The sequence below is a fragment of the Trichechus manatus genome, unplaced genomic scaffold (assembly GCF_000243295.1).
Source record: "Trichechus manatus latirostris isolate Lorelei unplaced genomic scaffold, TriManLat1.0 scaffold00053, whole genome shotgun sequence".
Classification (NCBI taxonomy): domain Eukaryota; kingdom Metazoa; phylum Chordata; class Mammalia; order Sirenia; family Trichechidae; genus Trichechus; species Trichechus manatus.
Window position 1 is genome coordinate 16,485,075 of NW_004443989.1, and position 27,518 is coordinate 16,512,592.

The 27,518-nt window shown below is 38.6% G+C and overlaps 1 gene segment (V, D, J or C); it reads right to left on the reverse strand.

Annotated features, from left to right (window-relative positions):
* LOC101344221 (immunoglobulin heavy variable 3-74-like) overlaps window positions 1-25,221 on the reverse strand; it is a 177,916-nt gene extending 152,695 nt beyond the window's left edge. The window contains 3 exon segments of the V gene segment in view: window positions 3,400-3,430; window positions 3,531-3,559; window positions 25,100-25,221. Of these exon segments, the coding sequence occupies window positions 3,400-3,430; window positions 3,531-3,559; window positions 25,100-25,221 (182 nt within the window).
* Window positions 25,222-27,518: the final 2,297 nt, after the last annotated feature.

Consider the following 27,518-nt stretch of genomic DNA (forward strand, 5'->3'; position numbering starts at 1 on the left):
AATTTAGAGGGTTAATATGTTGTGGGGTTGTTAACCAATGTCATAAAACAACATGTGTACTACTGTTTCATGAGAAACTACTTGTTCTGTAAGCCTTCACCTGAAGTACAATAAAATTAAAAAATTTAAAAAAAAACGAAGACTGTAATAAATGTTACTGAATTGCACATGCAGAAATAGTTCAACTGGTGTAAGTTTTCTAGTGTATATTTCATGCCTCCCAAAAACTAATAAATTATTTTAAGAGAATTGTGTGACATTAAATAAGAGAAGGAATGGACATTATGTAACATTATATAAGGGGTAAAGAGCTTGGGGCTGGGCTGGCCCATGTTTGTGATTGGTAATATGGACTGACTGAATTCTAGTCATAGCTGTTTCATATCTTAATGCTACAGACAGGGGCAAGGGATTGAGGTGCTCTGAGCATAGCTTTAGCTTTCCCATCTGTATATGGAGGACACAATATAATGCAAACTGTCTCCTGGCTCTGTTCCTGTTCCCCTTGCAAACCTGGGGCTGACTGAGTGTTAGAGTAGGTCTCCAGCTACTGATGAAAGGATAGAGAAGATTGATTTGGAATTTTTTTTTACTGAAATATTTTTTATTGTGTTTCTGTGTACTTTAGATGAAATTTTACAGTGAGAATTAGTTTCTCATTCTAAAAATTTATATACAAGTTGTTTTGTGACATTTGTTTCAATCCCTGCAATGTATCAGCACTCTCGCCCTTTCCAACCCAGGTTTCTCCCGTTCATTCATCCAGTTTTCTTGTCCCTTCCTGTCTTATCATCTTTGATTTTGTTCAAATGTTGCTCATTTGGTCTAGACTAAACTAAGAAACATGTTCCGCACGTGTGTTATTGATTGTTTTACTGGACTGTCTAATCTTTGGCTGAAAGGTGGAATTCAAGAATGGCTTTGGTTTTGAGTTAGCAGGATATCAGGGTCATAGTCTCAGCAGTTCCTCCATTCTCTGTCAAACCAGTAAGTCTGGTCTTCTTTTTGTGGATTTGAATTTTGTTCTACATTTTCCTCCCGCTCTATTGTGGTCCATATCAGAGAAATCAGAGGTGGTAGCCAGGCATCATCTAGTTCTTCTAGGCTCTGGCTGGTAAAGGCAGTGGTTCATGTAGTCCTTTAGTCCTTTGGACTAATATTTTTCTTTTCTCTTCTTCATTCTCCTTTGCTCCGTAGGGAATGAGACCAATACATGTATCTTAACTGGCCATTCCCAAGCTTTTCAGACCCCAGATGCTAATCACAACTGTAGGATGTGGAACATTTTATTTACAGACTATATTATGCCAATTGACTTAGATGTCCCCTGAGACCAAGGTCCCCAGCCCTCAGCCCCAGCAACTCAGTTCCTCAATGTGTTTGGATGTGTCTATGAAGCTTCTATGATTTTGCCTTGGTCAGATTGTCCTGACTTCCCCTATATTGTGTGTTGTGTTTCCTTTCGCCAAAGTTAACACTTATCTACTGTCTAGTTAGTGATTTCCCTTCCCCTGCCTCATAACTATCAAAGATATTTTTCCTGCGTGTAAAAGTTTTTGTGAGTTTTTATGATAGAGTTCTCATACAATATTTGTCACCTTTAATTGACTTTTTTCACCTAGCATAATATCCTCCAGATTAATCCACGTTGTGAGATGTTTCATGGATTCATCATTGTTCTTTATCATTGCGTAGTATTCCATTGTATGTATGTACCATAATTTGTTTATCAGTTCATCCGTTGTTGGGCAGTTAGGTTATTTCCATTTTTGCTATTGTGAGTAATGCTGCAGTGAGCATGAATATGCCCGTATCTATTTATGTGATGGTGCTTATTTCTCTAGGATATATTCCTAGGAGTGGAATTGCTGTATTGTATGGTATTTCTATTTATTGCTTTTTAAGGAGGCAACATATCGTTTTCTATAGTGATTGTACCATTTTACATTCTTACCAGCAGTGCATAAGAGTTCCAATCTCCCCGAAACTTCTCCAACATTTGTTATTTTCTTTTTTCTTTTCTTTTTTTTTTGCTTAGTGCCAGTAATGTCAGGGTGAGACGGTATCTCATTGTGGTTTTGATTTGCATTTCTCTAATGGCTAGTGATCGCAAGCATTTCCTCGTGTATCTGTTAGCTGCCTGAATGTCTTATTTAGTGAAGTATCTGTTCATATCCTTTGCCCATTTTTTAATTGGATTATATACGCTTTTGTTATTGAGATGTTGTAGTTTCCCATAGATTTTAGAGATGAGACCCTTGTTGGATATGTCATAGCCAATTTTTTACCCCCAGTCTGTAGGTTCTCTTTTCACTCTTTAGGTGAAGTCTTTCGATGAGCATAAGTGTTTAATTTTCGGGGGTTCCCAGTTATCTAGATCATCGTCTCGTGTTCGTGCATTTTTACATACGGTTTGTACTGAATTTATGTCATGCATTAGGACCCCTAGCATTTTCCCTATTTTTCTATTCATTATGTTTAACGTTTAGGTTTTATACGTAGGTCTTTGATCCATTATGAGTTATCTTTTGTTTATGGTATGAGGTATGGGTCTTGTTTCATTTTTTTACAGATTGACATCCAGCTTTATCAGCACCATTTGTTAAAAAAAAAAACAAACTATTTTTTCCTCATTTAACGGACTTTTGGCCTTTGCCAAATATCAGCTGACCATATGTAGATGGATTTACATCTTGATTCTCAATTCTGTTCCATTGGTCTATGTGTCTGTCCTTGTACCAGTACCCGGTTGTTTTTACTATCATGGCTGTATAGTAGGTTTCGAGATCAGGTAGTGTGAGGCTTCCTACTTTGTTCTTTTTCTTCAAAAATGTTTTGCTTATCCAGGGTCTCTTTCCTTTCCATATAAAGTTGGCAATGAGTGTTTCCATCTCGTTAAAGAATAGTGTTGGTGTTTGGATCTGGGTTGCCTTATATCTGTACAGAGTTTTGGATAGAATTGACATTTTCACAATTTTGAATCTTCCTATCCATGGGCATGTTATACATTCTGTTGATGTAGATTTCTTTTGGTTTCTTGCAGTAGTGCTTTTAGTTTTCCTTGTATAGGATTTTTAGGTCCCTGTTAGAGTTATTAGTAAGTATTTTATCTTTTTAGGGGCTATTATATATAGTATTCATTTCTTGATTTATTTTCTGAATTCTTTTTGTTGATGTATAGGAATCCAACTGATTTTTAAATGTTGATTTTGTATCCTGCTACTCTGCTGAATCTTTCTATTCATTCTGGTCATTTTCTTCTGGAATCTTTGTGGTTCTCTATATACGTTATCATATCATCTGCAAATAGAGATAGTGTTACATCTTCCTTTCCAATTTCGATGACCTTTATTTCCTTTTCACGGAAGCACAAGAAGAAATGTTATCAGTTTTCTCCCAAACTCCACCAGCTGCACCTCACACTGAACATCTGCAAACACAGAGACATCTTGGTTAGGAAAATCATTACACATAGTCATTGCTTCACTCATACTCACAAACTCAGTATCTCTTGCTTTCCATTAAATAACTTTTCAAAATAGCATCAAGGAAAATCCAGCTCAGAACAGACTCCCTGATGACTCATCTGTGTTCAGTCTTTTTTTTTTATTATTTTTGTAATAAAATGCAGTTTACATTTCAAGTTAGTCTCCCATAAAGAATTTTTTTTTTTTACATACATTGTTATGAGACCCCAACCGCTCACCTCATTCTGGGACAGCACACTCCTCCCCTCCGACCCTGATTCCCAATGAACATTCAACCAGCTCCTCACTCTCTCTGCCTTCCCATCTCACCTCTGGACAGAAGCCGCCCCTTTCATCTCTTGTATTTACTTGACTAAGAGGCACATTCTTCACAAGTATCACTTTATGTCCCACAGTACAGTCCAATCCCTGTCTGGAGAGTTGGCCACTGAAATTGTTTTAGTTTTGGGGTGATAGAGAATCCAGGGGCCATCCTTTCCGGGGGGCTTCCATTCTCAGTCAGACCATTAAGTCTGGTCTTCTTACTAGAATTTGAGTTCTGCATCCCATCATTCTACTGTTCCATCAGGGACCCTCTGTTGCGTTCCCTGTGAGGACGTTCATTGGTAGTAACCAGACACCATCTAGTTCATCTGGTCTCAGGATGATGAAGTCTCTGGTTTAGGTGGCCCATCGTGTCTCCTGGGCTAATATTTGCCTTGTGTCTTTGGTGTTCTTCGTTCTCCTTTACTCCAAGTGGTTGGGAAGAATTGATACATCTTAGATGGCCGCTTGCAAGCTTTTAAGACCCCAGACACCACTCACCAAAGTAGGATGCAGAACATTTTCTTAATAAGCTTTGTTATGACAATTGAAATAGATGTCCCCTGAAAGCATGGTCCCCAGACCCCGCATCCCTGCTACTCTGTCTCTCAAAGTATTTAATTGTATTGAGGAAACCTCTTAGCTTTGTTTTAGTCCAGTTGTGCTGGCTTCCCCTGTAGTGTGTACTGTCCTTCCCTTCACCTAAGATGATTCTTATATACTATCTACTTAGTGAATAAAACTCACCCTCCCTCCCCACCCCCATAACCATCAAAGAATGTTTTCTTCTGTGTTTAAACGTTTTCTTGAGTTCTTATAATAGTGGTCTTATACAGTATTTGTCCTTCTGCGACTGACTAAATTCAATCAGCAAAGTAATTTCAAGCTTCCACCATGTTATAGGACGTTTCACAGCTTCATCATTGTTCTTTATCGTTGCATAATATTCCAGTGTGTGGATGCACCATAGTTTGTTTATCCATTCGTCCACTGATGGGCACTTAGGTTGCTTCCATCTTTTGGCTATTGTGAACGGTTCTGCGATGAACATGGGTGTGCGTTTATCTATTCGTGTGACAGCTCTTGTTTCTAGGATATATTCCAAGGAGCGGGATAGCAGGATAGTATGGTACTTCTATTTCTAGCTTTTTGAGGAAGCGCAAAATCGATTTCCAAAGTGGTTGTAACATTTTACATTCCCACCAACAGTGTATAAGTGTTCCAGTCTCTCCACAGCCTCTCCAGCATTTGCTAGTTTGTGTTTTCTGGAGTAATGCTAGCCTTGTTGGGGTGAGATGGCATCTCATTGTAGTTTTGATCTGCATTTCTCTAATGGCTAAAGATCGTGAGCATTTCTTCATGTGTCTGTTAGCTTTCCGAATATCTTCTTTGGTGATGTGCTTGTTCATATCATTTGCCCATTTTTTAATTGGGTTATTTGTCTTTTTGCTGTTGAGGTCTTGAAGTATCTTGTGGCTTTTAGAGATTAAACCCTGACCGGATTTGCTGTAGCCAAATTTTTTTCCCCAGTCTGTAGGTTGTCTTTTGACTCTTTTGGTGAAGACTTCTAATGAGCCAAAGTGTTTGATTTTTAGGAGCTCCCATTTATCTAGCCTCTCTTCTGGTGCTTGTGCATTGTTAATTATGGTTTGTATTGTGTTTATGCCATGTATTAGGGCCCCTAGCATTGTCCCTATTTTTTGTTCGATGATCTTTATCATTTTAGATTTGATATTTAAGTCTTTGATCCATTTTGAGTTAGTTTTTGTACATGGTGTGAGATATGGGTCTTGTTTCAGTTTTTTTGCATATAGATATCCAGTTATGCCAGCACCATTTGTTAAAGAGACTGTCTTTTCCCCTATTAATGGACATTGGGCCTTTTTCAAATATTAGCTGCTCATAGGTGGATAAGTTTGTAACCTGGATACTCAACTCTGTTCCTTTGGTCTATGTATCTGTTGTTGTACCAGTACCAGGCTGTTTTGACTACCGTGGCAGTATAATAGGTCCTAAAATCATGTAGTGTAAAGCCTCCCACTTTGTTCTTCTTCTTGAGTAATGCTTTATTTATTCGGGGCCTCTTCCCTTTCCATATGAAGTTGATGATTTGTTTTTCCATCTCATTAAAAAATGCTGTTGGAATTTGGAGAGGGATTGCATTGTATCTGTAGATTGCTTTTGGTAGAGTTGACATTTTCACTATGTTGAGTCTACCTATCCATGAGCAAAGTATATTTTTCCAGTTATGCAGGTCTCTTTTAGTTTCTTGCAGTAGTGTCTTGTAGTTTTATCTGTATAGATCTTTTACATTTCTCCTTAGATTTATTCTTAAGTATTTTATCTTCTTGGGGACTACAGTAAATAGTATTGATTTGGTGATTTCCTCTTCAAGGTTCTCTTTATTGGTGTAAAGGAATCCAATTGATTTCTGTATGTTTAGCTTGTATCCTGAAACTTTGCTGAAATCTTCTATTAGTTCCCATAGTTTTCTTGTGGATTCTTTGGGGTTTTCTGTGTATAAGATCATATCATCTGCAAATAGAGACATTTTGACTTCTTCTCTACCTATTTGGATGCCCTTTATTTCTTTTTCTAGCCTAACTGCTCTGACTAGGACCTCTAGCACAATGTTGAATAATAGTGGTGATAAAAGAGATCCTTGTCTGGTTCCTGTTCTCAAGGGGAATGTCTTCAAAGTCTCCCGATTCAGGATGATACTGGTTGTTGGTTTTGTATAAATGTCCTTAATTATATTGAGGAATTTCCCTTCTATTCCTTTTTTTTTTAGAGTGTTTATCATGAATGAGTGTTGGACTTTGTCAAATGCCTTTCTGCATCGATTGATAAGATCATGTGGTTCTTGTCTTTTGTTTTATTTATGTGATGGATTGCATTGATTGTTTTTCTAATGTTGAATCATCCCTGCATACCTGGTATTAATCCCACTCGGTCATGGTGAATTATGTTTTTGATAGGTTGCTGAATTCTATTGGCTAAAATTTTGTTGAGGATTTTTGCCTCCATGTTCATGAGGGATATCTGTCTGTAATTTTCTTTTTTTGTGGTGTCTTTACCTGATTTTGCTATCAGGGTTATACTGGCTTCATAGAATGAGTTTGGGATTATTCCTTCCTTTTCTATGCTCTGAAATTCCTTTAGTAAAAGTGGTGTTATCTCTTCTCTGAAAGTTTGGTAGAATTCTCCAGTGAAGCCTCTCTTCTCTGAAAGTTTGGTAGAATTCTCCAGTGAAGCCATCCAGACCAGGGCTTTTTTTTTGTTGGCAGTTTTTTAATAACCTTTTCAATCTCTTCTTTTTGTTATGGGTTTATTTAGTTGTTCTACATCTGTTTATGATAATCTAGGTAGGTAGTGAGTTTCAGGATATTTGTCCATTTACTCTAGGTTCTCAAATTTGTCAGAGTACAATTTTTCTTAGTAGTCTGTTATGATTCTTTTAATTTCAGTTGGGTCTGTTGTGATATCACCCATCTCATTTCTTATACAGGTTATCTGTTTCCTCTCCAGTTTTTCTTTTGTCAGTTTGGCCAATGGTTTATCAATTTTGTTGATCTTTTCAAAGAATCAGCTTTTGGACTTGTTAACTCTTTCTGTTGTTATTTTATTCTCTATTTTATTTAATTATGCTCTGATTCTTATTATTTCCTTCCTTCTGGCACCTGTGGGCTTCTTTTGCTGCTCTTTTTCTACTTGTTCCAGTTGTAGGGTTAATGCTTTGATTATGATCCTTTCTTCTTTTTGGATGTGTGCTTTTATTTCTATAAACTGACCTCTGAGCACTGCTTTTGTTATGTCCCAAAGGTTCTCGTAGGATGTGTTTTCATTCTCGTTTGATTCTATGAATTCCTTTATTCCATCCTTAATTTCTTCTATATCCTAGTAGTTTTTGAGCAAGCTATTGTTCAGTTTCCACGTGTTTGAATTTTTTCCTTCCTTTTTGTGTTGTTGATTTCCACTTTTATGGCTTTATGGTCAAAAAAGAACCTTTGTAATATTTCTATGTTTTGGATTTTGTTAAGGCTTGCTTTATGGCTTAATATGTGGTCTATTCTGGAGAATGTTCCATATGTGTAGAAAAGAAAGTATACTTGGCTGCTGTTGGGTGCAGTATTTAGTATATGTCTACGAGATCAAGTTGGTTTATTGTAGAATTTAGCTCTTCTTTGTCTTTGTTGAGCTTCTTTCTGGATGTTCTGTCCTTCACTGAAAGTGGCGTGTTGAAGTCTCCTACTACTATTGTGCAGGTATCTTTCTCTCTCTTTAAAGCTGTTAGAGTTTGCTTATGTATTTTGGAGCCATCTAGTTCTTCTAGGCTCTGGCTGGTAAAGGCAGTGGTTCTTGTAGTCCTTTAGTCCTTTGGACTAATATTTTTCTTTTCTCTTCTTCATTCTCCTTTGCTCCGTAGGGAATGAGACCAATACATGTATCTTAACTGGCCATTCCCAAGCTTTTCAGACCCCAGATGCTAATCACAGCTGTAGGATGTGGAACATTTTATTTACAGACTATATTATGCCAATTGACTTAGATGTCCCCTTAGACCAAGGTCCTCAGCCCTCAGCCCCAGCAACTCAGTTCCTTAAGGTGTTTGGATGTGTCTATGAAGCTTCTATGATTTTGCCTCGGTCAAGTTGTCCTGACTTCCCCTGTATTGCGTGTTGTGTTTCCTTTCGCCAAAGTTAACACTTATCTACTGTCTAGTTAGTGATTTCCCTTCCCCTGCCTCATAACTATCAAAGATATTTTTCCTGCGTGTAAAAGTTTTCTTGTTATTATAATGAAAGCTTCTACTCAGATTGAAGATTTAGAGACCATAAAAAAGGGACATTCATTTTATTCCAACAACATAGCATACCTGGACAAACTGTAAACTGACAACTTTTCTACAACACATCAGTGAACTGAAGTTACAGGAAAACAGCAACCATCATATTTTGAGAGAGATAAATGCCTCCAGGGAGAAAAAGACCTAGGCATTATCTTACCTTGGCTGAAGCCATCAAGGAGCATTTAAACTCTAAGATTAAACTGGAAATATTTAATGAACAGTTGAAAGTTGAGTGTGTTCAAGGAATTTAAATGTGAAGCTCCCAGAGGTCACAGACATGGGGGATATCAGCTTTATGGCAGAATATTCCCTTAGGACTAAAGATATTGTACAAAAAGATATCTGCTTCACTCCCCATGATGGTGGATGCGATAGCAGAAAAGTACCAACTGTCAAAATATATTCAGACCTACCTCTCCTAACTCCAATACAAAGGAAAAAAATTAATAGTCAGAGTAAAAGCCATAAAAACCGTTACCTTTCAGGCAGAGGTGGAATCCGATAGAAACTGGGGGAATAGGAGGACACCAGTGAAACAATGTTCAGAACCACCCCTTTTTTTGTTAAGGCATAAAACCTTTAATCTGAAGAGGAAGGACATCAAAACTAGAAGCTGAGGATCTGGTAAAAATCCTTCTTAGCAGTTGTTTTTGTTGTTAGATGCCTTTGAGTCTGTTCTTAATAATAGCTACCCTTTGAACAACAGAATGAAACATTGCCTGTCCTGCATCATTATCACAATCATTACTATGTTAGAGCATATTGTTGCAGCCACTGTGTCGATCCATCTCAATGAGGGTCTTCATCTTTGTTTGCTGACCCTCTACATAACCAAGCATGATGTCCTTCTCCAGGGACTGGTCTCTCTTGATAACATGTCCAAAGTGCATGAGACTAAGTCTCGCCATCCTAACTTCTAAGGAGCATTCCGGCTGTACTTCTTCCAAGAAAGATTTGTTCATTCTTCTGAGAGTCCATGGTATATTCAATATTCTTCACCAACACCATAATTCAAAGACATTAATTCTTCGGTCTTCCTCATTCATTGTCCAGCTTTTGCATGCATATGAGAAGATTGAAAATACCATGGCTTGAGTCAGGTGCACCTTAAGCCCCAGAGTGACATATTTGCTTTCTAACACTTTAAAGAGTTCTTTTTGCAGCTTGGGATGGGGAAAAACATGTAATAAAAACACTCTGTCTCATGGGAAGGGACAGATGTAGCTACTAAGCCAGCATTGGCTCTGGAAGAGCAAGAACACTTGGAAGGCCACACCTCAGACCCAGACTCACTATGCCTGCTTAGTAATGAGGTTCAGTCAAAATACCAGAGAATGCATCCTTTAACCCAAACTCCTCTACAATGCTAACCAACATCAAATAAATTAATAATGGGGTGTACTAGGGAAAAGTGAGAGAAACTTTCTGAGGAGAGCTCAAAGTGAAGACCTGCTGATGAGATGGGTCACTAAGTTCAGTGATATCTATGCACCCCCTACAGACCAACCCCTTGCTGGCCCCCTGCAGAGAGGTATGTGCCAGAGCTCACACTACCTACCTCTCACTGTGTCTTGCACAGTGATAACAGCAGTGTCTGCAGAATTCACAGAGATCAGTTTTAAATAAGTTTGGCTATTTGAGGTGTCCTCGGTGATGCCGACTCGAGATGCCAGTTAGACTGTAGTGAGAGCTTCCACATGTATCTGTCATATCCACCCACTCCAGTCACATTCCTGGAGACAGGTGGACCTAGCTTGCAGCATAGTTGGTTACAGATAATCCAGAGATAGCACAGGTGAGCGACAAGGTCTGCAAGGGCTTCACTAGTCCTGTGACTGACTCCTGCAGCTGCACCCAGGACAGGACATCTGGGGACAAGAAGAAATCACAGTGAGTTATGTGCTCAGATGTAGCATCCCCAGACCTTCCTGTCTGAATCCCAGGGACATTCACGTCTGGAAGCTACCACCAAGAAGAGGAATACCTAAAGGTGTTTCATGTTCTTGTAGATAAAGTCCATGACGCCCAGAAAATATTCTCCAGGGTGAGGAGGAACCTGAATTTAAGTCAATGAGTGATGTGGTTTCATCTGGCTGCCTAAGTGGAATTTCCATATAGAGCATTTATATGTATGAATTTTTATGTATGTTAGGTGAAAAGGGATGAAGAAAGACTCCTGTGTCTGTGGCTGTCACTAGATAAAGGATGCTGGCTATGCCATTGGGAGAGCCCAGTCCTCCTGCTGGGATCTTCCGTTTACTAAGCCCAGGATTCTCTTCATCAACACCAGGATATATTTGGTCAGGGAGCCAGATACAGCCACTTATAAAGAATACTTTTGGAATAAAGTCAATATGTCTCTACTCTCATTGATGGATACAGAGGAAGAAAGGTAGGTAGACAGACAGTTGGATGGATGGATGGATGGATGGATGGATGGATGGATGGATGGATGGATGGATAAATAGATATAGATAGATATATAAATAGATAAATAAATATCATGCATTTACCACAAATCCAAGGCTCTCTGAATTGTCATGTACCTGTTTTGATTCATTTCACACCTCCATTAGCTCATGTTTAAATTATCAGTTATTCCAAAGTGTTGAGACAGCAGCTAAATGTATGAAAAACATTGAATTCAGACAAAATAAAGTGCAATCTAATGTTTCTACTAAGTTGGAATGACTTTGAGTTATTCAGTAACTTGGGTGAATATTTCTCTTTACCTGAAACACTTTTAATACCATGTATATTCAAAGATTAATGGGGGGGCGGATATTACCAAGCTAAAGTGCTGGAGCTGAGTGTCCGCAGTAAATCCCTGGGTCTGTATGTTCTCTCCTTGAAGAACTTTGAGGAACACAAATCTTCAGGAGCACAAAGTGAGAGTTAGTGGAAGGTCCTCAGCTCAACAATATGTTAGGCCAGTAACCTTGTCTTTCTGTACAACTTACCTATCCTAACTGTTGGGTAGCTAACTGTTGATATTTAATTGAGTGAAAACAGTTTCCATTATTTTGAGGTGAATAAAATGCATGGTTCTTGGAAATACACTTGTCCTAAAAATGGATTATAGAAGGGATGAGCTCATCATTATCAGAGGGAAACTTCCTGCCCAGGAAGCTGATCCCCTTGGAAAATCCTCCTAAGAAATGCCCCCTGATGCCCTGTGTCCCTGAACCCTGGGGTTATGCCTTAGATTCTATGTCTTTTTCTCTGTGTGGGAAATGCTTCCCAATCACGTGGATGGTGAAAATCCCCAGCATATCTGTTAAGAGATAGATAGATAGACAGGGAGATAATTTTGAAGATTGGAAAATAACTCTGATACCAAGAAAGCCTCCCTTTTCTATTGATAGGGACACACCTGACATCTCCTTCTCTCCTTTCAGGAATATATTATTTGACTGCCCATATTATTTATCTATCCTAACATACTTCTGGGTGACATTTGGCAGGACATTGGAGCAGATCATATTATATGGAGTATACGGCCCAGAGACCACAGATTTTGGGTCACTTCCAAACTGAGAATATTGAGGGCTGCAAAACTTGGGTGGACGACTGGAGTCTTCCCAGGTGGTCCCTCACTTGTAGAATGGACCTTGTGAATAACTACCAACCTGACCTTAAGGGAACACAAGTGGATGATTGTTTATCTGGTAGGATATAAATAGAATTTTTATTCAGTGAAGGTAAATAATGAGTCATAACTCTGAAGAACCTGACTTTTCATCTGCTCCTACTCCTATCACAGATTTGAGCACCTTCACTATGTACTCCAACCTTCCTGAGCTTTGGCCTAAAGGGGCATTATGAGGTGCTTCAATGCTCCCAGTGTACCATTGACCCTCAGGATTTCTTGTTCTCAGCTGGAAACTTCCTGCACAATTTTTTGTGTGGACTTTGCATGAGTGGCCATTTGTGTAAGTAAAGACTTTCTAAAATGTATATTATCATGATTGGATGTTGATTTTTTTTATGTGAAGTATGTGTGTGGGTGTGTATGTGTACATACACTATCAGGGTTAAAGAGAGATTTTCATTCAACCTGTACAAAAATTATAAATGATTAGGTCAGGAAAAAAATTGCATGTTAGTGGAAATGTAAGAAACCTGTATAGTGAGAGCGACATGAGTAAGCAACAATGACAGAAATGAGACAAAATCAAATGTTAAGTCCCTCAAGTCCTTAGAGACCTTACTTTTCCACATTATGGCCCAGATGGCCAGCATCTCCTGAAGGTCTCAAACTTGGTTTTGCATTCCATCTACTGCCTCAAATTCAGAACTGAGAAGTCACTTAGGTAAGCTGAACACCATACTCAGCTGCTCCAGGGCTGTGGCACAGAAAAGTAGGTGATCTCAAGGGCTTGGTCACTCCCTTCAAATGTTTGCTTCCAAGTACGTTCTCTTCAGAGGGGAGGTTGTGTGAGGTGAGGCACTGGTTCATGAAGCATTCAGGAATTTCATGATGCAGGTGCTCTGAAGGGAATTGCAGGCAAAGAAAGACAAATACATGTGCTGAGTCAATGTCTTTTCTCTGAGGACGCTTTGCAAGAGATCAAAGAACACTGTTCATAGGTAAATTAAGTTTTACATCACCTTGTTCTTGTACATTTAATGCGGGGCTAGTGTTTGTTCAGGTTAATTCAGTCAGATGAATACCTGTTTATATTGTATGATTAATGCAACTTTATAACTTTTTATTATCATCAGAATTACTCATATGGAGATGATCTAATGAAATTCTACAAAATCCTCTATTCTCACCTTGTAATAGATTCAACACCAGGCCTACATGAGCCTTACCATAAAGCCAAACACAGGAACAATGGTGATATATTCCCTAATGTTCCTTTTTTCTGTGATAATACATCATACGTAGAGACCAGAGAAAAAATATCCCCATATTTTGTAGTTACTTTCTAAGTCTAGACTCAGAATACAAGAAGTGTTCCTCTGGATACTGTTGTTTGTAGGAATAGAAAAAAAAAAAATCACTGACAGGAAGCTCCCTTATCCTACCCTGAATATGTCCTTGAGGTGGGCCCTAGGTTCAATGGTCCTTAGACTCCCCTGCTGACAGCCTCCCACCACTCTCAGGTGAGGTGTATGCTGGGCTTACACTTTCCTACCACCACTGTGGTCTCACACAGTACTATCTTTTCTGGTCCTAAGTATTCATTTTATTGGTCAGAGGTGGTACCTGGAGCTGTCTTTCCAGGTGTCCTGGCCACAGTGGTTGACCTACAGTTGTGGTCAGCACAGCTGTTATACCTGACCATCCACTGCAGCCCCAGGCCAGGCTCCTCTCTGATCCATCTTAGTCAGAGAACATCAAAGCTGCTTACTGTGCTCTCCAGCTGATCTACTCTAATGTTACCTTAGAGATACAAATCACTGGGTCAGAACAAATTTTTGCTGCGAGAAGAGTAAATTCAGACCCTGAGAGAAAACCCCAGATGACAAAAGAAACATCTGTCCCCAGCCTTTTTTTGCACCTGACCCAGGAGCTGATGGGTCCTGAGTTCCCCCTCCAAATTAACCTTCTTCCTTCAGGGATTTTTGTGTTTGGGCTACCATTGACTTCCCCTCACTGTGGATCTGGCACAGTAATACATGGCCATGTTCTTGGCTCTCGGCTTGTCAATTTGCCAATACAGGGCGTTCTTGGCATTATATCTCAAAACGGTGAGCTTGTTCTTCATGAAGTCTGTGTGGTATGTACTACTTTCATCATACAATATACCTGCCAGGCACTTCTGCCTTTTCCCTGGAGCCTGGTGGATTCAATGCATGTCAAAACTTCTGAAGGTTAAACTGCAGGCTGCACATAAGCGTTTCAAAGAAACCTCATGTTTTCTAAGGTCTCCTATCGATTCCACCAGCTGTCTCTCACAATGGACACCAGCAAAAAGACACATTGGACTGAGAAGACCCATTATCTCACACACTTAACACACAACATGCATCAGTCTCTTGTATCTCTAACAGTTACCTTACAGAAGGATGAGAAAGAATCCTCAGATCAGTTTAAACTCCATTGTGCATCCACTGGGCTCACAGAGGTCTGGGAACAGCATCCAGGCCCAGGTTCCTCTCTCAGAACTGCAGGGATGGGTTCTGCAAAGGTTTTACAAGAAGAAGGTGGACCCCATTTTCATGTCTCCCTCCCTGTAGAGGGTTCTTTCCTGTGAATACCACACAGAAAGAGGTTCCCCAGGACAGGCAAGTGTCCTGGGACAGAAAGTTGGAAGAGTAAATGTGGGAAAACGTAGATGTGGAAAAGCAGACATCTACTGAGTTTTTCTCTTTGCGTGAAATTGTAGTAAGTAAGTTTCATCACTATTTAATGTACTGAACTATTTAGCAAAATTTGCATTATATTATGTCCTCTGTATATAGATGGGAGCTGTGGTGGTCCAGTGGTTAAGAGCTAATCTGTCCATACCCCCAATCACATACATGGACCAGCACAACCCCAAGCTATTCATCACTTATATAATGTTACACAATGTTCGTTCTTTCTATAATTTCATTTCACACATTAAAATAACTTATTATTTTTGAGTTAAAATATACACAGCGAAACATACACCTATTTGCCTGTGAGCTGCCATCTAAGATACTCCACTGGTCTCACCCTTTGGAAGCAAAGAAGGGTAAAAAAACTAAAGACCCAAGGAAAAGATAGTCCAAAGAACTAATGGATCACAACTACCGTGGCCTCCACCAGTCTGAGTCCAGTACAGCTAGATGGTGCCTGGCTACCACCACTGACTGCTCTGACAGGGATCACAACAGAGGGTCCCAGACAGAGCCTGAGAAAAATGTAGAACCAAATTTTAACTTACAAAAAAAGACCAGACTTACTGGCCTGATAAAGACTGGAGTAACCCCGAGAGTATTCTCCTGGATACCCTTTCAGCTCAGTAATGAAATCACTCCTGAGGTTCACCATTCAGCCAAATATTAGACAGGCTCATAAAACAAACTGAGACTAAAGGGGCTCATCAACCCAGGGGCAAGGACTAGAAGGCAGGATGAGACAGGAAAGCTGCTAATCGGGAACCTGTTGTCGAGAAGGGTGAGTGTTGACATGTTGTGGGGTTGTTAATCAATGTCATAAAACAATATGTGTACTGTTTAATATATTCTCTGGTCCTAAGCATTCAGGCTGTATGTCAGAGGTGACACCTGGAGTTGTCTTTGAAGGTATCCTGACCACAGGTGATTGAGCTACCATCAGAATCAGTACAGCTGTCATACCTGACCAGTCACTGCAGTGTCATGCCAGGTTCCTCTCTGATCTGACTTATCCAGCAAATATCACGGTTGCTTACTGTGCTCTCTAGCTTTTAGACTCTATCAGTGCCTCAGGGCCAGGAATCAAAACAAATTTTTGCTGGAGAGAAAAGTAAACTCAGACCCTGATAGAAAACCCCAGATGTCACAAACGTCTCTCCCCTTTCTCTTTATGCACCTGATCCAGGAGCTGATGGGTCCTGAGCACCCCCTGCTGATTAGCCCCCTCCTTGCAGGATTCACATTGATTTCCTCTCAGTGTGAGTCTCACACAGTAATATGTGGCCACGTCCTCGGATATCAGAGGCAGCATGCTCTTAGCTTTATCTCCGGAGATGGTGAACTTCCACTGAATCTGTGTAGTATGTGTTACTTCCATCATAAGGTGTACCTGCTAGCCACCCCATCCCCTTCCCTGGAGCCTGATGAATCCACCGCATGTCACAGCTGCTACAGGTAAAATCAGAGGCTACAAAAGAAAGTCTCAGCAAGGAGCCCTAGGGAAGCAACAGTGAAGTACTCCACTGCTAACCTAACATTTAATTTGAACCTGCTTAGTGATTCTACAGGAGAAAGACCTGCCTAACTATTCCCATAAATATTACAGCATAGAAAACACTATGGGGCAGTTCTACTCTGTCACACGGGGCCACTATGACTCGACTCTCCCAGTATAACTTCTACCCTTGGGATTCCTTGTACTCACCTGGACTATGCATGCACAGTTCTGTTCATGGACTTTGTATGAGTGACCATTAGAGTAAGTGTCGCTTTTCTAGAACGTGTATTAGTATGAGTGGATGTTGGTTTTTGTGTGCCAGTATGGATGTGTATTTGTCTGTATGTCTAAGAGTAGAAGAGAAGTTTCCATGAAATTTGAATAAAAATTATAAATATATAGGTGAGGAAAGAATTTTCAGGTCTGTGGAAATATAAACAATGTTGTATAGTGTACGTGATATGAGAAAGTGAAAATGTCAGAAATGATCGTTTTCCACACCATGGTCCAGGTGACAGCCTCTCTGTAGGCCTAGAACTGTGTTCTGCATCCCATCTACTACCCCATATCTAGAATTGAGATCTCACTTAGGTAAGTCGAACACCATGACCAGCTACTCTGGGGTTTTGGCACAAGGGAGCAGATGATCTCAACGGCTAGGTCAATCCTGTCATATACTTGCCCCAGAAAATGATCCAAAGAAGTTCCTGTCAGAGGGAAGGTTACCTGAGATGAACTAGTGGCTCATGAAGCACTCAGGAATTCCATGATGGATGTGCTCTAAGGGGATGATCAAGCAGGAAAGACAAATCCATGTGTTGAGTAAATATCATTGCTGTGAGAACATTTTGCTGAAGATCTGACTTAGCCAGGAGACATCAAACTGGCTCACTGTGCTCTACTGGCATCTGTTGGAATCCAGAGCACCACAGATAACTGGGTCAGGATAACTGTTTTCTGGGAGAGAAAAGGAAACTCAGACTCTGAAAGAAATCTCCAGATGACAGAAGGAACCTGCATCCCCAGCCTCTGCACCTGATCCTGGAGCTGGTGGTTCCTGCGTGCATTTTGCAGCCCATCTTCCTCTTGGATGCCCTGCAGGGGAATTTTGTGTCTGGGCTCACATTGCCTTCCCCACACTGTGTATTACTCTTATAGTAATACATAGCTCTGTCCTTGGTTCTCATACTGTCTATTTACAGATACAGCACGTTCTTGGCGTTATACCTGGAGATGGTGAACTGACCCTTCATGGATTCTTTGTAGTATGTGTTGTTCCCATTATACTGTGTACCTGCCAGCCACTCTAGTCCTTCCACAGGAACCTGGCAGACCCAGTTCTTTGTGCAATCCCTGAATGTAGAACTGGAGGCTGCACAGAAGAGTCTCAGAGAGCCCCTATTTTTCTCACTTCTACCTCAGACTCCAACAGATACACCTCACACTGAACACCCGAAAACACACATTGTACTCAGGAGACCCTCACTCTCCACTAACTTGCACACACAACAAATAGCCATCTCTCATATTTCTAACAGTAACCTCGCAGCAAGATGAGAAGGAATCCCTACATCAGTATAAACTGAATGGTGCAGCCACTAGGCTCATGGATGCTGGGAATAACACATCACCCAAGTCTGGATCTCCTCTCCCAGGGCTACAGGGACAGGTTCTCAAGGGGAAGTATCAGAAGAGAGTGGGGCCCTATTTGTATGTTTCCCTCCCTGCAGATGGTTATTTGATGTGAATGTAATGCAGAAAGAGGTTTCCAAGGACAGACACGTATCCTGGAACAGAAGGTGGAAGGAGTGGGTGTGGAAACAATCGTGGCATCGTATATTTATTGAGCTTTACTCTGTGCGTGAGAATGGTGAGCACCTTCCCTCATTACATTATTTAATTTTTTCAACAGTTCACTAAAGTTTGCAGTATACAGATGTATACAGATTGGAAAGCTAATGCCATGTTTAGAGAAGTTTAAACATCATTTTCAGCATCATTAATACTTGGAACAGTCATAACCAAAGTTAAATCAGTCCACATCTACATTTCCATTCATGGATGCGTCCATCCGCAAATTAATCGCACTTATTTAATATCACAACAAGTTCATTTCTATTATGATTGTACTACATGCATTTTTATCTGTTATTATAAAAGCAGAATATTTTTCATCCAGGCTGTCCTCATGATGTTTCTATGAATAGTTTTCTTAATTAATAAATATTTCATGACACATGTGATATTTAAATTCACATCAAGTGTAAGGCAGAACACTATTTGCTAAGGAACAAAGTCAATTCAGGTGGTTCTTGCTGTCCAGAAATGAGAGTTCAGGTTTCAATAAGGAAGTGCATTACAGTACAAAAGACCATGCTAACATCACATGGACAAGATACCTCAATGCTATAGAGCAGTGTGTGCGTGCATGCGTGTGTTACAATGACAACATGCTACACAATATAATCTTAATTTATAGTTCCTTAAAGCAGAGGTCCCTGGTCCATGGTGAAAGCATAGGCTGGAGAAAACAAAGTGAGATACCTGGACAATGTAGCTAAGTCCATGGCATCTTTTCCCTCTCCTCTTTTTTCCCACGGTGTACCTGAAAGCTTTCCATAGTGCAGGAAGGGACTAATCCTGGGTACTAGGTTTCCTTGAGTAGCCATGTGAGGAGAGATTGACATGTTCTCAAGCCTGATGTGAAACGAATATGCTGTGGATTGAATTATGCTTCCCCAAAAAGTGTTGAATTTATGACCTTTGTTCCTGTGCATGTCACCCTGTTTGGAAATAAAATTTTTATTTGGTTATGTTAATGTGGTCACAGCAGTGTAGGGTGGATCCTATGCCTAACCAGTTCTGACTTATAAAAAGACCAAAATAGACACAGAGACATACACAGAGGAAGACTCATATCATCTGAGGATTGTTTACAATCAAGAAACATTCAGGGATATCAACAAGGAAGGAATCCACATGGTGGGCACCTTGATTTGGATTTTTAACCACAAATCAGTGAAAAAATTAATGTCAGTTCTATAAAACCACGTACTGTTGTATTGGTGGTACACCAATACAAGGCAAAGAAGATAGAATATGTGCAGTGCAATTTTCTATCCAGAAACACTTATTCTACCATAGAAAATCTGTCATCACAGTGACTGAGCATGCTGTTAATTTTTACTTTATATATCATTATTATTACATTATTATAACTTGTTGTGGTACTGGTAGTACTACTAATAGTACTATGTCAGGACTTCCCTAGGACACTAAGCTAAGTTCAGAAAATTAAATGCACAATTCCAATTTTACCCAAGTTCTATTCATACTTCTATATTAATACATACAAAGAAGATAAAGTAAAAATAAATAAATAAATAATATTTCAAGTAAATCTGTACTGTTTTCAAAATTTGGGTATATAATGTCACTTGTTTAAAAAGATGTAATGGTTATACAATATAGTTAATATAATCAGTGTCACTAAATTTTATATGTAAAAATGCTGAAATGTCAAAGGTGTTATATATATTTTTCACCACAATTGAAAAAAATATAATGGAAGGTTCCCGGGGATTGTTGTGGTTAGGTGCCATGGAGTCAGTTCCACTTTATAGCAACTCTATGTACAACAAAAGGAAACACTGCCTGGCACTGTGCCATCCTCACAATTGTTATGCTTGAGTCTATTGTTGAAACCAGTGTTTCAATCCATCTAATTGAGGATATTCCGCTTTTTTACTGGCCCTCTACTTTACCTAGCATAATGTCCTTCTCCAAGGAGCTGATCCTTCCTGATAAAATGTCCAGAGTATGTGCGACTTAGTCTTGTCATTCTAGCTTATAAGGAACATACTGACTGTACTTCTTCCAAGACAGATTTGTTCATTCTTCTGGCAGCCCAGAGTATATTCAATATTCTTCACTAACACCATAATGCAAAGGCATTGTTTTAGTCATCTATGCTGCTATAACAGATATACCAAAAGTCGGTGGCTTTAATAAAGATAAATTTATTCTCACAATCTAGGGGGCTAGAAGTCCGAATTCAGTATGCCAGCTCCAGGGAAAGGCTTTCTCTCTCTGTCAGCTCTGGAGGAAGGTCCTTGTCATCAATCTTCCCAGGTCAGGGAGCTTCACAGGGCAAGAATCCCAGGTCCAAATAACGCACTATTTTCCTGACACTACTTTCTTCGTGGTATGAGGTCCCATGTCTCTTTGTTCTCTTCTCTCTTTTATATCTCAAAAGAGATGGACATAAGACAAAACTCAATCTTGTATATTGAGTCCTGCTTAATTAACATAACTGTATCTAATCCTACCTCATCAGCATAATAGAGATAGATTTTGCAACACACAACAAAATCACATCAGATGACAAAATGTTGGACAATCACTCAACACTGGGAATCATGCCCTCACCAAGTTGAAAGACATTTTTGGGGGACACTATTCAATCCGTGACAGGCATCAATTCTTCTCTGGTATTCCTTATTCATTGTCCATCTTTCACATGCATATGAGGCGATTGAAAATACCATGGCTTGGCTCAGGGGCACCTTTGTCCTCAAAGGGACATCTTTGTTTTTTAACACTGTAAAGAATTTTGCAGTAGATTTTCCCATTTCAATAAGTCCTTTGATTTCTTAAATGCTGTTTCCATTGGTGTTGACTGTGGATCCATCTGAAAAGAAATCTTTGACAACTTCAATAATTTCTCAATTTATCTAGAAGTTGCTTATTGGTCCAGTTGTGAGGATTTTTGTTTTATTTATTTTGAGATGTAATCCATACTGAAGGCTGTACTCTTTGATTTTCGCCAGTGAGTGCTTCAAGTCCTTTTAGCTTTCAGCAAGCAAGGTTGAGTCATATGCATATCCCAGCTTGTTAATAAGACTTCTTCCAATAGTGATATCTTGTTCTTATTTATGTAGTGCAGCTTCTCAGATTATTTACACATCATACAGATTGAGTATGTATGGTGAAAGGATACAACCCTGATGCACATCTTTCCTGATGGTAAAACAGGCAGTATACCTTTGTTCAGTTCAAATGACTGCTTCTTTGTCCATGAGTGATACAAAAAAATGAACTATAAAGTTATGACATAAAAAAAAGGCAGCAGCCATACATCCACTAGGATCTTACAGAAATCTAAGCCAGATTCAGAGGAGGACATGTAAGGACAGCTATCATTGTTGATGTCACATTGATCGTGGCCAAAAACAAAGGCTACCAGAAAGGTATTTATCTGAGTTTTATCAACTTCATGAAGGCATTTCACCTTGTGGATCAGAACAGATTATGGATAACATTGCAAAAAATGGGAATTGTAGAACATATAGTTGTGCTCATGTAGGACCTGTCCAATAAAAAACGAAGACAGAATAAGAATTAATGAATTCAATCTGTTATATTGGAAAAGAATATTGAATATATTGTTGACTGCCAGAAGAATGAACAAATCAGCATAAACTGAAATACAACCAGAATGCTCCTTAGAAAAGATGATGGTGAGACTTCTGCTTACTTACATTGGACACATCAGCAGGAAAGAGCAATTTCTCAAAAAGAGCATCATGGTTGGTAAAGTAGAGGTTCAGAAAAAATGAGGCAAACCCTCAGTGAGATAGATTGACATGATATCCCAAAACAATGGGCTCAAACATACTAATAATTAGAAAGATGGCTCAGGACTGGGCAACATTTATTTCTTATATGCATAATGTTGTCATGAATCAGAGCCAGTTAGACAAGTAACAACACTAAGCCATGAAAAAACATAAGTGACCTTAAAAGAAAAGTGCCAGACAGAAAAGATTACATATGATATGATTGTATACATATGACATTCTATAAAATGAAAGATTATAGGTGAGATGTGGTTACAAATATTGGTAGAAATTTGGGAAGAGGGTATTGAATTGATGAAACAAAGGCAATTTTTTAGAGTGGTAAAATAATTCTATACCATATTATCATGGTCGATAAATGACACTTTGTATTTATCAAAACCCATAGAATTTCACAGCTCTTAAGAGTGTACTTTAAAGTGAAAATTTTAAAAATCTTTTAGAATGTCAGAAATCCCAGGATTGGATGCAGGCTAATTAAAAATCTAATAGTATTAAAAATGTATGAGACAGCCTAACTAAAACGGGTAAGGAAGTAGGTGCTAACCTAAGCAATTTTGGAAATGAATGAGACCTGTACAACTAAAGGCTAAAAATGTTGCACATAAGCATTTGACTTCATAAAGTTGTTTCCCACAGGAGTATGGGTTAACAATTCTGAAATCTCTGTGCATTTACACTGTAGTTGAGCAATTAAGTAAATGAATGTAATATGGTGGAAGCCTACCTGAAAGAGCCCTCAATGGCTAAAAATCTGGTAAATTTTGAACAACAAAATAAGTAATATAGTGTTGGATTTCAACATAAAATATGAAATGAATACCTCTGAGCCCTTACCGTTATCAATAAATTATTGAATAAATAAAACAAATGTAGGATAAGGGAAAAATATATCATAAATAAGAATTCCAAATGACATAAGTATAGATACCCCTTCAAAAATATAGAACTTATAAAGTTACAATTTCAACTCACTTGAGTTAATATCTAGGAGCATGATTGCTGGATTATATGGTAGGTCAATGTTTAACTTTGTAAGATACTGCCAGACTGTTTTCTAAAATGTCTGTAAAATTTATGATTCCCATCAGTGATAAAAAAAAGTTCCTTTGACTCCACATCCTCACCAGCCTTTGGTTTTATCAGTATTTTGAATCAAAGCTATTTTAATAGACTTGTATTGGTAACAATATTTTAATCTTCAACTCCTTAATAACATATGTAGCCCTGGTGGAGCAGTGGTTAAGAACTTGGGTGCTAACCAAAAGGCTAACAGTTTGAATATGCCAGTCGCTCCGTGGAAACCCTATGGGGCAGCTCTACTCTCTCCTCTACGGTGGTTATGAGTCGGAATAGACTCTACAGCAATGAGTTTTGTTTCTTTAATAACATACGGTGTTGACAATTTTCATATGTTTACTTACCACCTTTAGTGACATAATCCTTTCAGATTTTTTCCCCAATTTTCTAATTGGGTTGTCAGCTTTTTTATTGTTGTGTTTTTAGAGTGTGTTTCATATTTTGGATATAAGTTCTTTAGCACAGTGGACTTTTACAAATATTTTCCCCCATTGTGCCATTTGTCTTTTCATTCTCTTAATAGTGTCTTTCACAGAGCATACATTTAAATTTTAATAAATTTTTACTTTTTCATTTATTTTCTGTTGTTGATCATGCTCTTGGTGTTGTATATAAAAAGTTATTATATATAAAAAAGACTTGGAGTTAGGAAACCAAAAGGGAAGACCATACTTGACATTTCTAAAGCTGAAAGAATTAAAGGAAAAGTTCAAGACTGGAGTTAAAATACTGAAGAATTCTATGGGTAAAAAATTGGTCGATGCTGAAAACATCAAAAGATGAAAGAAATTTAGAGAGTCACTGTGCCAAAAAGATTTTCTCAGTGTTCAATAATTTCAAGAGGTAGCATATGAACAAGAACCAATGGTACTGAATAACATAGTCCAAGATACAGTGAAGGAATTGCTGAAAAACAAGACTCCATAAATTGATAGGGTACAAATTGAGATGTTTCAACAATCAGATGAAACATTGGAAGGGATCACTCGTGTGTGCCAAGAAATTTTAAAATTAGCTATCTGGCCAACCCGCTGGAAGAGATCCATATTCATTCCCATTCCAAAAAAAGGTGATTCAGTGGAATGGAGAAATTATTGAATAATGTCATTAATATCACATGCAAGGAAAATTTTCCTGAAAGTAATTAAAAAACGGCTGAAGCCAACAAAGGTAGAAGTCTACCGTAATTGAAGCCTTATTCAGAAAAGGATGTGGGATGAGGATATATCCTTGTTGATGTCCGAAGGATCTTGGCTAAAAGCAGAGAATACCATAAAGATACTTAACCTGTTTTTTTTGTTTTTTTGTTTTTTTTTTATGTACTATACAATTAACTGTGTGGACCATAACAACTTATGGATAACATTGAAAAGAATGGGAATTCCAAAACACTTAACTGTGCTCTTGAAGAAACTGTGCACAGCAAAAGAGGCAGTTGTTTAAACAGAACAAGGTGATACTGTGTGGTTTAAAGTTAGGAAAGGTGTGTTTAAATGTTGTATCCTTTCACCATACTTATTCTATCTATATGCTGGACAAATAATCTGAGAAACTGGACTATATGAAGAAGAACGTGAGGCAGAGCCAACCTGGCACTATAGACAGAAGCTCCATGCCATCCCTCCACAGCAAATACCCCAAAATCTAAGTAAAACACAGACAAACATCAATCCTGAAACCCTAAGCATCAAATGAAGAGACAAAAAAAAACTCAGCAAAGCACTGAATATAATAGGAATCTGACAGAGAACAGAGAGCAAGGAGAGATACAAGTGGAGGCCCCCTATCACCTAACACAGTGCGGTTTTGCTGGCTTGGACTCCTGTGGAGATCGGCGGACAGGAGAATGGGAAAGTAGCTTCACAGTGCTCCCAGCAGGAGACAGAGCACCTGGTAACCAGTGCTATACACTTTCCCACCTCCACACCCTTCTTCCCACTCCTCAGTCTCCACTGCTTCCCAGCTGGCCGCAGTCTCTCGGCTGGGAGGTCCTGGCTCTGTGATGTTTGGATTCACCACGCCCTCAATGGCCAGCTCCCTCAGTGCCATTTCTCCATTGCTTGCGTTGCTTTTTTCTGCTTCTTTTGGTTTCTTCCCTGCCTCTCACCTCTTCCCCCTCCTTTCTCTCAAACACCTAGCTCCGTGTTCCCTCTTTACTTCTTCTTGACAGGTTGTGAAGCACCTCTCTGCTGGGGAACTGCCTCCCTGGTCAGCACTGCCATGCTGGTGAGAACCCCCAGGACTTTTTTGTTTGTTTTATTTTTCTTTTAGTGGCTTGGTAGCCCCTTCTAGCAAGGCTGTACTGTGTAGCTTGGGAGCCATTTTCCTAGTCTGTGCAACCACGCCAGTGGGATCCCTGGGATCATTTCTTTCTTTCTTTTTTGTTTGTTTCTTTTTTCCTGTTTGTCTTTCTTCATTTCTTAGTTTCTCTTCTTTCTATAGTTACCTTCTTTTCCTATCTCCTGAATACCTGGTGCTGTAGGCCATCTGTGCCCCTTATGGCCAGGCTGTATTGTGTGGTTGGGGAAAATGTCCTAGAACTACCTGACAAGAAATTTAAATCTCTAATATTCAGAGCTATCCAAAAGTTGAATCAAGAAGCAGACAAAAATAAGGAATCTGAGGATTATATCAGTCTTTTATGTCCCTGGTGGTTAATTCTTACGTATTTTGTTGATTTGGGGTCTATTGTAAATGGTATTTTCTTCTCAATTCCTTTCTCTGAGTAGTCTTTTTCTTTTGGGGTCCATCCTATATAGGGCTCATTGAGCTTCTTGAATAGTCAGTTCTTCATCTTTCATGATATTAGGGAAGTTTTCTGTCAGCAATTTTTCAATGATCTTCTCAGTTATCCAGATACTGGGGGGATATTTTTGTGAGGACAAAAACCCCTCAAGAAATGACTAAAAATATTCTATAGGAAAAGAAATTATGATATAAACCAGAAACTTGAACTTACACAAAGTGTCAAAAATGTAATAAATAAAGGTTATATTGAATATTTTATTATTTTCCTTGCTCTAAAGGATAATTCTTAAAACAATAATAATAGTCATGTATTGTCTGTTTGTAGTATATGCAAAAGTGAATGGATCAACAAAGAGACAAGAAATGGGAAAGAAGAATTGGAAATTGTGGAAGAGGTAGTTCAAGTGCAGTCTGCCACCTTCCACTGTGGTCCACAGTTGAATCTTGTGCTTAGGACCAGATGTGTCAGCGTGGCTTCTTGGCTAGGATGAGCATGTGAGCTGTTGCCATGAGCATATTTTAACATTACCAGAAACTTTTTATGCGTGCATGCCACATGGAGCCTAGACAAAACCATTTCTATATGTATTACTCATGGAGAAAATGGTGTCCTTCAACTGCAGCACAAAAAAAAGAGGGTATTGGCTGCAGAGTGAGACCTCCTGGCTATGGTAGACCAACATTCACTATTTAGAAGCTGATGGTTCTCTGTCTCTTCTCTATGTGAGTAAAACTTTTTTCCATCAAATGCCGGTCTGTAAATTGTGCTTTTGTGGTGACCTCAGATAATGACACAACAGAAATGTACTGTTATAATGTCCTAATACACCAGAAGGGGTATAATAAAATTCAAGACACTGTAAGATTATTTAAAAAGGAAAACGCATATTATAAAATGTAAGGTAGTCAATAAAATGGTATTAAAATAAAATAATTACTATGTCAATAAAGCAGTGAAAAATTGTATAAAAATGCTAAATTAAAAGGAGAGGTAGCAGAAAAAGAGAAAAAAAGAATCAAAGGAATTACAATATATATATAATACAACTCACAAATTGGCAGATTTTAATCCAAGTATAGCAATAAAAATGTTTAAATGGAAATAGTAAAATGAAAAAAGTGATTGACATTTTGGATAGAAGATTAAAACAAACAATATGTTATTTATAAGAAAGTCACTTTAAATATATGTATGTAGAAAGGTTAAAAATAAAGTATGGATAAGTATATACCATGAAAATACAGACCAAGAGAAATCTGGAGTAGCAATATTATTTTGAGACAGACTAGACTTTCAAATAAAAAATGAATCTTAGGGGTAAGAGGGACATAAAATAAAAATAAAGTTGTCAACTCACAAGAGGTATAACAGTTCTAATTAATGGAACTGAAAAAAGAAACAAATTCTCATTGTATTTGGATACTCCAACACTCCTCCCTCTGTGTTTGATAGAACAAGAAGAAAGAAAATAAGTACATACAAATATATATATACAAAGAGGTATAAATATATATATATGCACAAACACATACATAAGTAAACATAGATATACCTACATATATACATACATATGTATATATATGTATATATACATATA